Source organism: Petaurus breviceps, unplaced genomic scaffold (assembly GCF_028583685.1).
Source record: "Petaurus breviceps papuanus isolate PSGF00001 unplaced genomic scaffold, PetGlider_PUasm1.0 220, whole genome shotgun sequence".
Lineage (NCBI taxonomy): Eukaryota > Metazoa > Chordata > Mammalia > Diprotodontia > Petauridae > Petaurus > Petaurus breviceps.
In genome coordinates this window covers 22,962,001-22,977,981 of record NW_027185876.1, presented here as the reverse complement: position 1 = coordinate 22,977,981, position 15,981 = coordinate 22,962,001, and the positions used below count along the sequence as shown (strand labels likewise).

At 38.9% G+C, this 15,981-nt stretch overlaps 1 protein-coding gene across 1 annotated transcript in view; it reads left to right on the top strand.

The window, feature by feature from the left end:
* Positions 1 to 13,596: 13,596 nt before the first annotated feature.
* SELE (selectin E) overlaps positions 13,597 to 15,981 on the top strand; it is a 13,340-nt gene continuing 10,955 nt past the window's right edge. Inside the window, exons 1-3 of the mRNA XM_069094744.1 lie at positions 13,597 to 13,867; positions 14,526 to 14,613; positions 15,028 to 15,414. Coding sequence (XP_068950845.1) covers positions 14,562 to 14,613; positions 15,028 to 15,414 — 439 coding nt within the window. The 5' untranslated portion in view covers positions 13,597 to 13,867; positions 14,526 to 14,561. The remainder of the gene's footprint in view (positions 13,868 to 14,525; positions 14,614 to 15,027; positions 15,415 to 15,981) is intronic.

Here is a 15,981-nt window from a genome sequence, read left to right as displayed (position 1 = left end):
CAAGTGGCTGCTTTCTGTTCCATCAGAGGAGGTGTCCAGTGCAGGGAATCTCTTCTGTGCCAAGCTTTCTCCAATTGATGGCCATCCTTGCTAGGTCTGTTGAGAAACCCTTATGGCTGCCCTCAAAACCTACTCATAGTGGCCTAGAAAGGTTTGTTCTCATTGGTGTCTTTATTAGTCACCTGGATGTGATTCTCCTTCTGACTACTCTTTTAATTTCCTACAGCTATTGACCCAACCTACTATTAACTCCAGCAGATCCCCTACGGTTACAGTGAACTTGTCTTTAAAAAAATTATAATTGCATTTCAGTATAATTGGCTTCTGTTGTAATCCTATTTTATTTTATGCATTTAAAAACATTCTGAGAAACAGTGAGCATCTGTTTTTACTAGACTTCCCAACTGGTCTACGACAATAAAAAGGTTAAGAACCCCTGGCAAAGTCCACTGTATAGGGCTTTCCCCAGGCATGCACCTGCACACTGTCAAGCACAGCCCTTCCCCACCCTCCCCCTCACCCACAGTGGGTCACATGGGTAACCAGATGTGTCAATACTTCATAGCATTACTCTGTCATGAGGCACATTCATTGGCTTTTCTTGCTTTTCTTCTTTTCAACATAAATCAAGTCCATGGATATGAGAGTATGACAAGCCAACTGAAACTCAGAAGCCTGGGTTTTCCCTATCTTGATATACTGTCTCCCAGCAGTTTCAGAATGGGAGAGACAGGGGTGCCCTCACCAGATCTAGTTTCAACAGTTACTGCTTGTAGGCCCCATGTACTGTCCTTATTACCTGACTGTAATAACAGTCACTAAACATTGGTCTACTACCTCTGAAAGGCCAGATATAAAATCAAAAGGAAGCTTACAACAAGAAAAGAATTTACTGGTATCTATACCAGCCAAAGTGAAGTACTAAGAGAATTATCTGGCTAAATTAAATAAAAACCTTTTCCCTCAGTCATCTGGATATTTCAGGGGGGAAAGGGATACCTTTGGCCTGAATTATTCAGATATTTGCTGCAGTTCTCCATTTTAATGTATGTATGGGAATAGTCTTTTAGATTAGGGAAAGCATTTCCTTTTCATGATTCAATCTGAGATCACTTAAATGATTAAAAAAAAGTATTCCAGGCAGTAGAACCAGAGATAAAAGATAGCCTGGACTTTCTATCACCTAGACAGACTGGCTGGAGCTTTTTTTTTTTTAATGCTTAGAGATAAATTCTGGATTTTTTTTAAAAAGAGACATTATTCACCTCTTCCTTTCTCTTTATCTAATATAATAAGTGATGACACTCTGTTCACTTTGTGACAATGATCCCAGTATTCCTGTAATATTCACTGGGGGAAATTTGTGAGATTTAAAAATTGGGCTCCCATTCAAAAATAACATTCTTTAATAGCTGAAGGAATCACTAAAGGTCAAAAGTTAAGCCAACACCCATAAAGCAAGGAAATTCTATCTTGAAATTAGAGGAGGAAATTTCCTTCCGTTATCTGTTGTTCAACACACACACAACACACTCTCTCTCTCTCTCTCTCTCTCTCTCTCTCTCTCTCTCTCTCTCTCTCTCTCTCTCTCTCTCTCTTTCTCTCTCTCTTTCTCTCTCTCTCTCTCTCTCTCTTTCTGTCTCAGGAGCTAAAAGATAAAATGACCTTAAAGGTCATTCATTACTTATTTTTACAGATGAGGAAATGGAGACCTAGAGAGATGAGGTGCTTTTTGTGAGGTCACACCCCAAGTCAGGGGGCAGAGCTGGAACCAAACTGCAGCAGGGTAGTAGTATTCATAGTTAATCTGAGAGCACTAGCACTTAATGGAAGTCTATAGATCGATCAGAGGGCTTAGGGATAAGACTTTGTTAAGGCTGAAAAGCAGGAGGAGGAGGGGGAAGGCAGAGAAACAGGTCAAGGGAAGATGCAGCTCTTTTTATAACTATCTGAAATTGTTAATTACCTCTCAAAAATGTCAAAATGTTCTTTTGATGCCTGTGATATCATTTAGAATGATAGCGGCCCTGTCAATTGGTTTGTGAGATAGTTATATTGTTTTTATTAAGGCAAGCAGAATGGGAGAGAGGACAAAAAAGGGGGCAAGACAAGGATCAGGAGAGGTAGAAAAAGAGGAGAGAAAAGGAGGGCTGGAAGGGTATACCAGGCTAATGTGTTACCTCAGATTCAATTTTGAAACAAATTGAAATTGTGGAAGATCTAACAGTTAACAAAAAAAGGAGATTTATTTAGCCATAGCAGAGGAAGGATATTCAATACCCTTAATAAAAGGATTTGTTCTGTGAAGTTTGGATTCAGTCAAAGGGCTGCACTTGAGGACCTAAAGGACCACATGTGACCTCAAGGCTGCAGGTTCCCTACCCCTGGATAGATCCTTGGGAAAAGCTAACCCAGACCATGAAGTAAAGCCCTAGGAAATTTTGTTCCCATTATGCTCTCTAAATACACCCCTCCTCCAAACTTCTCTATTTCTGTAGAGAGTACCACCACCCTATCAGTCACACAAGTTCAAAGCTTCAGTCATTTTAGTTTAAGGGTGGACTTCCATCTCCCAACCTAACTAACATAATAACAAAAGGCTCAGACATCTCAATTGAATAGATCAATTAGGACAAAGTGTAAACTGGGTTTTAAGAAGTCTTAAATCAATTTGAGAGGGTTATACTGAATGAAAGATGATGACACTGAGGAAAATTTCTATAACTGGTTTGGAAGATTGTCATAGTTCTTGGTGTATATAATAGCAAGCCCATATCAAGTCATACAGTAAGCCAGTTTAGTGGAAGAACAATTGCATTGATTTAACAAGATCTGTTCCCCACCTCTGACATAGAAATTGTCATTTCGGACTATGTCATTGCAGACACTAGATCCATACTAGACTATGCATATAGTTGAGATCAGAGAAAATGGACAATAGGAGACAACATAGCTGGGAGCTATTGTCACCTGAGGAAAGGTAGCTTCAAGGAATTTAACTCCTTATTGTAGAGAAAAGCTGACTGAATTCTACAAAAGCATAAATCTTTGGAATCCAGCAGAGCTATACATAAGGGGAATTTCATGAAGTCTCTCAGAAGGGATAAAAGGACTCCCAATAACCAAGATCTGTGAATTACTTTCGCTACATTTTTTTTTTGCCTAGTCACCTTTGTAATTTAAATATGTGCCTGCTCTCCTTATGGACCCTGTGTGTATTTAGCAGAGAGTGTTCTCTGGACATTTGAGGAGAAATGTTTTTGTAACTAATGTTCTTGCAATACCATTTTAGCAAAATTATTTGCCAAAAAACTAAGTCTGACTGATTGTTAGTTGAAGGCACACTGGTGGGGGCTCATGGGTGATAGTACTAGAAATCCAACTCTTCAAGGTTACCCTTTGAATACTGATAGTATTAGTCAGCTGCTCCCTAGACAGTCTACTAAGGAAAGTGGAAGATGGAGAAATATTCCTGGAGGAGGTGTTATACTTGATTTCCCCCTCTCTATTACTCTCCTCTTCCCCACTATTCAGTCAGTTGTCGGCTCTTATTATTTTTGCCTTCACAACCACTTTCACATTCATCCTCTTATCGCCTTACATATGGCCACCATCCTAATTCAGTCACTTATGACCTCTTATAATAATCACTTATAATAGCCTCCTAATTTCGATGCTTGTCTCCATTGTTTTCCTTCCCTAACTCTTTGCCTACTTAACTGTCAAAATTAGCTTCCTAGGATACAGGTCTGACTAGCTCAGTTCCCTACTCAAAAGTCTTTAGTGGCTTCTCATTCCTTTCAAGATAAACTATATGTTTAGCTTGGCATTCAAGGATTCAACTTACTTCTCTTACCTTATTTCATATTACTTCACTTCATTTAATCTATGTTCCAACTAACATGTATGGTTTGGTCCCCACACTAAGCATTTGATTTCTACCTTCATTCATTTGGGCCATCCTGGAATTCATTCCTTCATCTCTGCCTCTCAAAATTCTTATCTTCTTTCAAGGATCATTCTTCCCTACAAAGTCTTCTCTTATTTCCCAGTTGCTAGTATTCTTTCCTTCCTCAAATTACTTGCTATTATACATATCTATGTATATGTTGAATGTGAACTTCTTTGAGAATTGGGATTATTTTGTTGGGGTGTGTGTGTGTTTCCCTAGTACTCAGCATCTTGTATATACTAGGTACAAAAAATTTTGTTGAATGGAATTGAATTAACCTTTTACAGTGAGGCCAGAGGTTCTGATTTCTAGCTGCTCATCTATTTTGAAAACCAGCCTTAATATCCGTGTTAGATACAAGGTAGAATTTCTCTTACCCATTAGGACTTGCTTAGCCTAGATATCGGCAATCTAGTTTTCTTCTTGAACAAGGGATATGATCTTCGTGTGACAGTTTGAGGCATCTTGCTAGGTGGCTCGTGCATTTCCTGTTTTCTCCTCCCACTTTATTGTCTTTAGAAGAGGAGGAATGGAAGAGTTAGTAATAATCTGATTTAGGTAGAACAATATGAGAATTAATCTAAGATGATTCCCAAGAGGTGCCTCAGAAAAATCAGGATATTCATCTCATAATTCGGGAAATCTTAGATGAGTCAGATGAGAGAAATCCTTTCTCTTAATTAGAACAGATGTTTCCCCATCACTGTTATGTGATGTTTGGGACATTATCTTCAGATCAAATCCACAGACAAGCTCCCAATAAAATTTAAAACAAAAGCAAGTTTTACATATCTCATGTTCAGGCTAAAGAGAGGTGAGGAATTATATTTTGCCCATCTGTTCCCCTTGGAATTACTGAATGTTAGATCCTGAAGCTTTTAAGACCATCTATTTCAACACCCCTATTTTACAAATGTGGAAAAAGGCTTAGGAGAGGTGAATGACTCACTCACTGTCACACAAACCAGGAATTGGCTCCAAGTGCAGTCCTTTCTCCTTCAACACCCATAATTCTTGTTAAGGGAGTCAACACAATGCAGTAGAAAGTGCCCTGGTTTATAATCCTGGAATCAGATCCCATTGTATTAATAATTACTAGGCAACTCACAGTCTCTTGAGGCTTCTGTTTCTTCATCAATATATAAATTAAGAGACTTGGACCAGACTAAAAACCCTTTGATCATATATGTAGAAATGGCATCAATTTAGACTAACTGGGTAAAGAGAGCAGTAATAAATTTACATTTATTACTTTCAGGCATTGCCAAGACTAGGGTAGGCAGGGTAGGCAGCCACCTAGCGAGTGCTACCCCAACAACTCTTCATCAGGGCAAGAATAAGTCAAGGCAAGTCAATAAGCATTTATTAATCACCTACCATGTATCAGGTACTTCACTAAGTGCTGGGAATACAAAAAAGGGATAAAAATAGCCCATTCTCTCAAAGGGCTCCATATGAGAGAGACAATATGAAAACAACTATATACAAACAAGATATATACAGGATAAATTGGCAATAATCTGAAAAGGGGGGGGAGACACCAGTCCTACAGGGCTTGGGAAAGGCTTCTTGCATAAGGTGGGATTTTAGCAGAAACTTGCAGGAAGTCAGAGAAGCTGGGAAGCAGAATATAGGAGGTAGAGTGTTCCAGTTATGGGGGACAGTCAGTGAAAATGTACAGAGATGGGAGACAGAGTGAGTGTTTTATGTTAGAAACAGCAAAGAAGCCATTGTCACTGGACCAATGAATGTGTAGAAAGGAGCAAGGTTTAAGACAGGAATGGTAGTAGGGGTCCAGGTTATGAAAGACTTTAAAGGCTAAAAAGAATTTTATGTTTGTTCCTGGTGATAATAGGAAGCCACTGAAGTTTATTGGATAAGGGGGTTGACATGGTCAGATCTGTTCTTTGGGAAGACCAATTGGACAGCTGAGTAGAAGGGAGACACTTGGGACAGGGAGACTAACCAGCAGACTATCATTCTCTCCTTCCCCACTCTTCAGATAGCTGCCAGGTAACTATTGTTTATAACATCTGCAATGGTCTAGCCATGGGGTGCTAAGGTCCTACACTAGGGTAGGAGTACTGTCAGAGGTCACAATGGGGACATATGGGACAGATGTTAAGAAAGTAGAATCAACAAGACTTGCCTTTAGATTGGATATGAGTGGGTGGGGGTGTGAGAAAGAGTGCGGAGTTGAGAACGACACCTAGATTTCTAGCCTGAGTGACTAGGAGGATGGAAGAGAGGAGGGCTAGGAGTAGGGAGGGAGAAGATAACAAGTTTGGTTTTGGACAAGTTGAGTTTGTGGCGGCTACAGGACATCCAGTCTGAGATGGCCAATAGGCAGATGGAGATACAGGACTGGAAATCAGGAAAGAGGTTATAGAATCTGCCATAGATGACAAAGTCACCAAGTGAAATAGTACAGGGAGAAGAGAATAGGACCCAGGAGAGAGCCTCGGGGAAAAGACACCTATAATTAGTTGACAGATATGAATTTAAATCCAGCAAAGGAAACTAAAGAGCAGTCAATCAGGTAGGAGGACAGGAGACAGAAGTGTCTTAAAAACCTAGAGAGAAAAGGTGATCAATGGGAAAAAGTGAACAACAGCATTAAAGATACAGAGAGAACAAGAGGGATAAGCCTTTTGGCCCGGATTTTCCAGTGGAAAATAGAGGATCAGTATTCAAATGGAGGAGGGATTGAGCAATCTTTCAGGCTTATTTAGGGCACTTTAATGCTTTCAACTCAGCTCTACTTTCAAGATCATATGGACTACTCCAGGAGTGGGGAACCTGTGACCTCTAGGCCACATATGGCCCTTTGACTGGCCACACTTGAGGACTTAGAAGGACATATGTGGCCCCTTGAACTTTATATAGCACTTTACATTTTGAAAAGTGCTTTTTCTCTATATTGTCAACGCTATGAACCCGTTACTACAAGTATCATACTCACTTTGGGTGGCTGGTTATCCTTCATTAGAGACAGAGTATCAGAGGTTTTGAGAGGTTAAGTGATTTGCCCATGAATATACAGCTAGTAAAGTTGTTAGAGGCAGGTTTTGAACCCAGGTTTTCCTGGCTACAAATTTAAGGTTCTATTTACTATGTCCTGCTGCCTTATTATTCCACCTTGCTAGAGACAGATGAATACACCAAAATTGTGTTAAGCCACTGAATCTCATAAGACTGAGTATGTCTATATATGATTTGTGTCTGGACATTCCCTTGCAATGTAGTTATATGTAGGGGGCGAAGGGAGTATTCATTAAAAGAGTTGGATCTTGCTGGTAAAAGCAGCTTTCACTACTGTCACTAAGACCTTGATTAATACACTTGTTTTACTAGAAAAAAAAAATGTACCAGCTACAAGTATCTGGACTAATAGCTTGTGACTCTGGGCAAATCACTTAACCTCTGTTTGCCCCAGTTTCCTCATCTATAAAATGCAGATAATAATAACACTGACCTCCCAGGGTTGTTGTAGGGATTAAGTAAGATAATAATTTTAAAGTGCTTAGCACCGTGCCTGGTTCATAGTAAGCACTATATAAATGTTAGCTACTATTATTATTATTATTATCATCTAGCTGCATAGTTTTATACCAATATGTCACAGCAACCACACTGGCATACCCAGGATGACAGCTAGCACAGGTTCTTAGATCTGCTTTACTAGTCAAGATAGCTGTTTAAGGGGTCAACAATCTTTTTTTAAAATTACATTGGCTAGTTCAGGGGAAAAGTGAGCAACTTCAGAGAAAATATAAGCAGAGAAATAAAGACCAACAGACAGGGCTCTGACTGCCTGAATCAACTATACACTTTACATACATCCCTAGATCAAGAGAGCCTTTAGATCTGAGCAGATGGGGAACTCTGAACATATGGCCAATCAGCATCTCGACCAGGGAACAACAAGATCCTTCTCATAAGTGAACCCCCAAAGCAAAATACCAACTCAGAATATATATACACTTCTCAGAGTCAGAAGGCATCGAAACCTTCAAGACTCAGTGCCTAATTAGAAATTAGTAAAAGGTGTGAAAGCTTTCCAAAAAGCAAGCCTTCTCTAAGCAAGCTTCTCTTAATGGGCAGGGAAGATCTTAAATCCCATTAATATTACACAATATTAATATACTAATTTATATATATATATATGTATATATATATTAATAAAGCTTCATTCTAGAGAATGACCAAGTAAGCAGGACCTTTGATAGAAATCTCTGGACCAGAGATCAAAGGTAAAATATTTACCAAGAGAGATGTGATGTAATTGATCCAACTTAATACCAAGTATTTGCAGAAAGGAAAAAGCACTAATAATAAAGAAGGTGGTACCTGAGCTCTATCTGAAAGGAAGCTAAGGTTTCTGTGAGGTAGAGGTGATGATAGAGAACATTCTGAACTTGGAGGACCATTTGTACAAAGGCATGAAAGTGGGAGATGGAATTCTGTGTGCAGGGAATAACTAATGGCCTAAAAAGAAGACTAACATGAAGGTGAATAATCAGAAATAAGTTTGGAAAGGTGAATGGGAGTCAAATTATAGAGGACTTTAAACATTTTGCTGGGAAGTTTGTATTATATACTAGAGACGAAAGAGAATCACTGAAAATTTTTGAGTATAGGGCTGACACAGTTGGTTCTGTATTTTAAGAACATTAATTTGGCAACTGTGTGGATTGGAGAAGAGAGAAAATGGAGGCGGAGAGACTAATAAGGAAGCCATTGAATAGTCTGGGGAGGAGTGATGAGCTCCTGAATTCAAATAGCGATTATATGATCAAACAGAAGCAAATACCCAGGATGACCATAATCATCCTTCTCACTCACATTGAGGCTTACAAAAGTTGACTTTTGCTCCTTATACTTACCCCTACCACTTACAGTTGGGCTGCCTTTCTTTCTTTAGAGCCTTCTTTAAATTACTTGTTTTCTTTGTGATTAATTGAAAACACAGTAGGGTTAAAAGTAACTTAACGGGAAAGATTTATTTTTTTTCTCATGCAACATCTAAAAATGAGATAATAATAGACCAGGAGGAGCGGCTCTCTGGCCTGAAAAACAGGCAGCAAAAACAGCCAAGGAAAACAAACGGGGGACTGTTCTCAGCTACAGGGATTTTTCCCCCCTCAAAGACGACAGTCTGGAAGCATTCAGGAAGAGCCCTGTAAATTAAACAACCTTCCTTATGTGGAAACACCTTCCGTTCTGGGAATTTACTCCTATACTGTAGAAGTATCCATTACTTTATGCAGTCTGGTAGAGCCGAAACATAAGGAGGAAGTCTCAAGATAAGGGTCTGCCAGGGAGAAAAAAAGGAAGATCATTAAAATGGTGAGACTGAGAATCACAAGGAAGCTTAAAAAAAGAGTATTGGGGGAAATTCCAGAGTTTTATAGGAGTAGAGATGAAGAGACTATACATGCCACATGATGAGTGAATGGCAGCCCACTTCACTTTTTGTGTGACATTTTCCTTGTAATTTCTTTTTTTTGCTGGAAAAAGAATTCATTTCCTATTATATACCATTGTGAAGATTCAAAACACTGATTTTCCCTAAGAGACAGTGAGCCATCAGAAGGCACAAGTGACAGTGCTACTTTCACCAGTAGCAAAAAGTGATGAACACAAACTCCAAAGGTATCACTATTAGCAGAAATATGGTTAGAGAAGGTCCCTGGTATCATCACATTCATTTATTCATTCCTGTAACAATCAATGAGCAGGCACTTAGATAAGCATCTACTGTATGTCAGGCATGTGCCATATACTGGAGCTACAAAGTAAGAAATGAAGCTGTCTCTGCCACCAAAGACTTTGTATTCTATTAGAGGAAACAACATATGCATATATGTAACTGGGGTCTGGATAATGAAGGCCCAGTTCTTTGAGAATACATCGTCTGGTCTGCCTGGTGCCAATCTACACTGGATGTTGGGAAAGCCAGGCCCTCACTGGGCAATCTTTCCATTAAACACACATATGTGTGCATGTATATGTATATGTGTATGTGTGTGTATGTATATATTTACATATTTTATGGGCAGCTAGGTGGCCCAGTGGATAGAGTGCTGGTCGTGGAGTCAGGAAGACTCATCATTGTAAATTCAAATCTAGCCTCAGACATGTATTAGCTGTGTGACCCTGGGCAAGTCACTTAACCCTGTTTGCCTCAGTTGCCTTATCTATAAAATAAGTTGAAGAAGGAAATGACAAACTACTCCAGTAGCTTTGCCAAGAAAATGCCAAATGGTGGGTGACATGAAGAATTGGACACAACTGAAACAAATGAACAACAAATTTACCTATTTCATATGTAAATAAAAGACAGGCTGGCATAGTGTCTAGAGCCTCAAAGTCAAAAAGACCTGAGTTCAAGTCCTACCAATGACACTGTAGTGGCAAGCACCCCTGCATACCCATGGTGGATGCCAACACAGGTTCTTAGATCTGCTTTTCTAAAGGAAAGCAACTCAAAATGGGTTAACAATCTTGCTTTAATCAATCAAACATATATCATTTACCTAGTTCAGGAGAAAAAAGTCAGCACCCCAAACTTCAGAGTATACAGAGGTTACAAGACAGAGAAACATTTCAGCAGACAGGCTTCCAAACTGTCCAACAATTACATCCATACCTAATCACAGTTACCAGAGAGGGAAGCATCAACATCTGGGTTTTCAAAGCTGGGGGGCTCTCAACGGCCGCCCAGAGTCTCATCTGGTCAAATCACACAACACTTCTCAAAGTGAGCCCCAAAGAAAAGCCCCCCCATCAGAGCTTATATAGTCTTCTCCTGGCTCAGAGAATGTAACAACCTTCTTGACCCACTGCCCAATCACAAAGTATCTCCTGAAAAACAAGCCTCCTAGTGCACTTAACCTAGGGGCAAGGAAGATCTTAAAAATTTACATTCCTATAACAGACACATCCTGGCTGTATGATCCTAGGTAGGGCATTTAAATCCTATGTACGCCACGACTGTATAGGTTGCAGACAAGGTGCTGAACTACATTGACAGAAGTTTTCTCAACATGGGTGAATGAAATTACAAGTCTATTTGTCTATTTCTTACCTCTATGCAAACAAACATTTACTGAATTACCACCCCTGCCAGACTCTAGGTATACAAAGACAAAATGAAAAACAGTCCCTGCCTTCAAGGAGCTTACATTCTACTGAAGAATAAGACATGTAAACAGAAAAATAAATTCCAGGCATTACCTGAGAAACGACAATGGATTGAGGCTTGAAGCTAAATATTCTCATTGATGGGGGGGGGGGTCATTTTCACCTTCCTTTGAAGGAATGAGCAGAAACACCAAAACAACTGGGAGTTAATATTACATAGGAAAGTCAAAGGGAACAATTCATCCCATTCCAGATTTTCTACTAATTTAAGCTAGGCATTGGTGGCGATTTGATGCAAGGTGACCTGCTGGTTCCGGGAACTCTTCTGAACTTAGATTTTGGTCATATTTAATGATCACTTTCCTTCCTTTTGATAAACATAAGCTTTGAATAGGTGATTTATGGGTTCAAGCAGCATCTATCCTGGCAAATAGGGCAACAACATCTAATACTAAATCCAAATCCTTATAAAAGTCATCCCTGAATGATTCACGATCTCTATGTATACAATCTCTTACCCTTAAAATTCCTTTTTCTTTTCACTTCTCCCCACGAGTTACTTTCTATCCATTGTAGCCCCTGCTGCACCATGGTGCCCCCTGCTGTAACCTAGTAGCTAATGCAGCTGATACTTTAAGGATCCCTCATTACAAAAAGTGTCATAGGATCATTCATAGGTTTGCAGAAAGGAGTTCAAAGGCCAGCTAGTCTCACTTCCTACTTTTATAGATGAGAACAGGAGGACCAGAGAGGATAAGAAGTTTTTGAAGGTCATATAGGTTCATAGGATCATAGATTAAGGGCTAGAAGAGAACGCAGAGTACATCTAATCCAATCCCAAGTCTTACAGATAAGGAAAATGAGGCTCAGAGATATCAAATACTATAGGTAGTAAGTGGCAGAACCAGGATTTGAACCAAGACCCTCTCACTTCATAACCACTACTTTTTCCCATAGGGTCATCTAGCCCAGGGACCAGGAAAAACCCCTGAGATCTTGCGAAACCATTCCTGATTTAATCACTGAGCTCTGAACATAGCCCTCTTATAGCTCCCTGTACTTGTATTGTCTAAGTTAGGGATGCAACAATAGACATCTACGCATTATAAAGATAGAAAATGTTTATGGCCGTTCTCTTTGTGGTGGCAAAGAACTGGAAATTACAGGGACGCCCATCAATGGGGGAATGGCTAATGATGGTGGTATGTGATTGTAAAGGAGTACTACTGTACTATAAAATGATGAGCTCAATGATTTTAGAATAACATGGAAAGACTTGTGTGAAATAACGAAGAGCAAAATAAGTAGAACCAAGAGAACATTGTATACAGTAAAAGCAATATAGCTTTAAGAATGATTTTTGAGTGAATAAGATATGCTGGCTACTATGAATACCTAATTTACTATAAAGGACGTATGAAGAAAAATGCTATCTGTATCCAGAGAAAGAACTGACAAATAGAAGTATGTATAGAATAATTTTACATATATATGTGTATATATATATACATTATATATATTTGTGTTTAATGGTAGCCATTTCGGGGGGGGAGGGAAGAAAAAACAGAAATTAACATGATAATTTTGTTGTATATTTGAAAGGAATGGCAAATTGTGCATAGTAGATTTGCAGTTATTTGCAGTCTTTTAAAAAAATTGTACTACGTTACGGAAATGCTTGTTTTATGCCATAAATTAAAACATAAACTTAAAAAAAATAGGTGGGATAGTAGAACTAACCCAGGACCTGACAGCAGTAGAGACCAGGTTTTGAATCCCACTTCTAGCATTTTTTTAAACTATGTGACCATGAACAAGCCATTCTATCTCTCTGAGAATCAGTTTCCTCATCTGTAAGATAGGGATAATTAATACCTGTGGTAACTCCCTTACTGGGTTATTGTGAGGATCTAGTTAAAATATACAGATAAAGTTCTTTGCAAACCTTAAAGAGTAGTGTAAATGCAGGCTGTTACCATGTGTTAAGATGTTGAAAATGAGATCAGAAATGGAGAGTACCTATAAGTATGTTTAGATGTATAATGCTTGTAAGAGTCTGGACATGGGTCACTTTTTGATGCTTTCTTCTGTTTTGTAAAATTTTTTGCACTTGCCTTTATTATAAACATGTAATAAAAGGGTATTATTTTTAGTTGTCCACTTTAGTGCTTGTCTATAGACACATCCGCTAGATATGCACTTAGGGTTCTCAGAAAGACACTGCTCCTTAAAAACCATTGAGTTGATGAGGTGGACAAAGGAAAATGGATTATGCTGGCAAAGTAGAGCCAGCTGCTGATTTGAAAATCTCAGCTGGTCAGTTCCATTCATCAGTCCCAAACTAGTCTATATTGCCCTGTGTTTAGGAAGAGTGGCTGTGTGTTATTCTAATCCTGGAACTTACTTATTAGACTTTAGCAAATCATAGAATATGTAAAATGTATCAAAGGGATGGTAGAATGCAAGACGGGGTGGCAAACTTTGAGGAAGGAGTTTATTATCAGCACAGGATTTGTAACATTGTGGACATTCCCCCCCCCGGAATCTTTCCTTCTTGGGAAATTCCCCACTTTCTAACTTAGAGACATCCTCCTATTATTCAGCCATTCGGTCATGGAATTCCATAGGAAGTGCCGTCTTTAAAAGGACTCAGAAGCCCAGGGTGTGCTGCAGTTCTTGACAGACTAGACCCAGAGTGTGAAAGAGCAGTGTGAACATCGAGGCTGTACTCGAGGAAATCAGGAGAACAGATTACCAGGTCGAGGAACTGTAAGTATAATTGACTATTGACTAAATCCTGATCAGGATTCATTATAGGACTGAGATTCCAGATGGAGAAGAATTCAGCCAACTTCTCCCAGGTGGATTTACATAATTTTCAGACTGGCTAAAAGTTCAGCTTTCTCTCTGGTGCTTGATGTAAATCAAGAATCCAACTTTTGCTAGCTTGTTTGAGGATTTAAGGCTTTGTTTTTGAAGAATATTATGTAAAACAACATTTATCAATCTCATGGTTTGGCAGTTCTTTAGAGTCAATATCTTATCATATTTTCAACAGGCATAATTATTTTATAATATATTTTTTTAAAGCAATTGGGTTTAAGTAATTTGGTTACACAGCCAGGTGTTTCTGGGTGATCACTTTATAATATTAAAAATAATGAGATAGCATGAGGTAGTGGACCTAGAATCAGGTTGAGTTGGAACCCTTCCTTGGATACTTATTAGTCGTATGACCCTAGACAAGCCTCCGGGAGCCTCAGTTTCCTCAAGCATAAAATAGTGATAATAATAGAATCCATCCCTACGAGGGTTGCTGTGAGAAGAAAATGGGATTACATATGTAAATCATGTTAGAAGTCTTAAAGCGATTTTTAAATGTCAATTTCATTTAAAAATGAATCCTCTTCTTTTTTTTTTCTCCCAGAGAATTTGTTCCAGTGTTAATACTGTGAGGAAAAGAATGGTTTCCACAATGATGACTGTCTTGTCATTTCTACTTGGTCTCATTTTTGGTAAGATCATATTTGTTTCAGAAAACTGTTATTACTTATTAAAACAGGATAAAAACCTCCTTTTGCATAGGGATGTCCTTCCTATGTAATGTCATTAATTGGTTTTAGGAAAATGTGATATTAGATCAAATGATATTACAGTGGGAAGCTGAGAAAAATTGCCTGGTGTCAGGGCACTGAGCAGAGTTTCCAGGAATAAGAGGTGTATTCTAATCTCTTTCCCACTCCTAGAAGGGTGACAAAATTCAGGTCACTCAAAGTCCCCAGAAAAATTCCATATTGATTACTGAGATTGTCCAACCATATGGGTATTATTTCAAGGCCAAAAAACCAAACAAATGCATAAAACTAGAAAAAAAATCGTCAAAAGAAGAGCATACTCACAGAATAAAACTGTACCTTTCCCTTTTCCAGCATTTCTTCAGTTTGAAGGGATTGATGCTTGGTTGTACGCCTCTTCTGAAGTGAATATGACTTATGAACAGGCAAGGAAATATTGTCAGGAAAGGTACACAGACCTGGTTGCCATTCAAAACAAGAATGAAATTGAGTATCTGAACAGAACACTAAGCTTCTCCCCAAGTTACTACTGGATTGGAATCAGAAAAATCAATGGTGTCTGGACCTGGGTGGGAACACAGAAGCCACTGACCAAAGAGGCCATGAACTGGGCTCCTAATGAACCCAATAATAAGCAAAATAATGAGGACTGTGTGGAGATCTATATCAAGAGGAAAAAAGCCTCGGGCATGTGGAATGATGAGAGGTGCACAAAAGAGAAGCTGGCCTTGTGTTACACAGGTACGGTGCATGATGAATTAGCAGGAAGTGATGATAGTGGAATGAATGAAAGTAATGCTTGAGTAATAACTATAAAAATTGTTGAATAGTTTTAAGGTTTGCAAAGTGCTTTACAAATATCATTTCATTTGATCCTGAAGTACCTACCTCGAAAGTTTCCTATGCTGAAAGAATGGGATCATGTATGTAAATCTACTTGTAACTCTAAGCTTCAGCATAGTTATTGATCATTACTAACGAGGTGGTGCTGGACCTGGTAATCAAGAAGACCTGAATTCAAATATGGCTTCAGGCACTTCCTAGCTATTTGACCCTGGGCAAGTCACTTCTCTCATCCTTTGTCTCCTCATTTGAAAAATGGGGATAATAATAGCACCTACAGTCATAGCACTTCTCAGGTTTGTTGTGAGGATAAAATGAGATTATATTTGATCTTTGCAAACCTTAATGCACTATAGCAATGCAAGCTCCTGTCATCATCATCATTGTTATTGTAATTATTATCACTGTCATTACCAAAGTGTGTGTGTGTGTGTGTGTGTGTGTGTGTGTGTGTGTGTGTGTGTG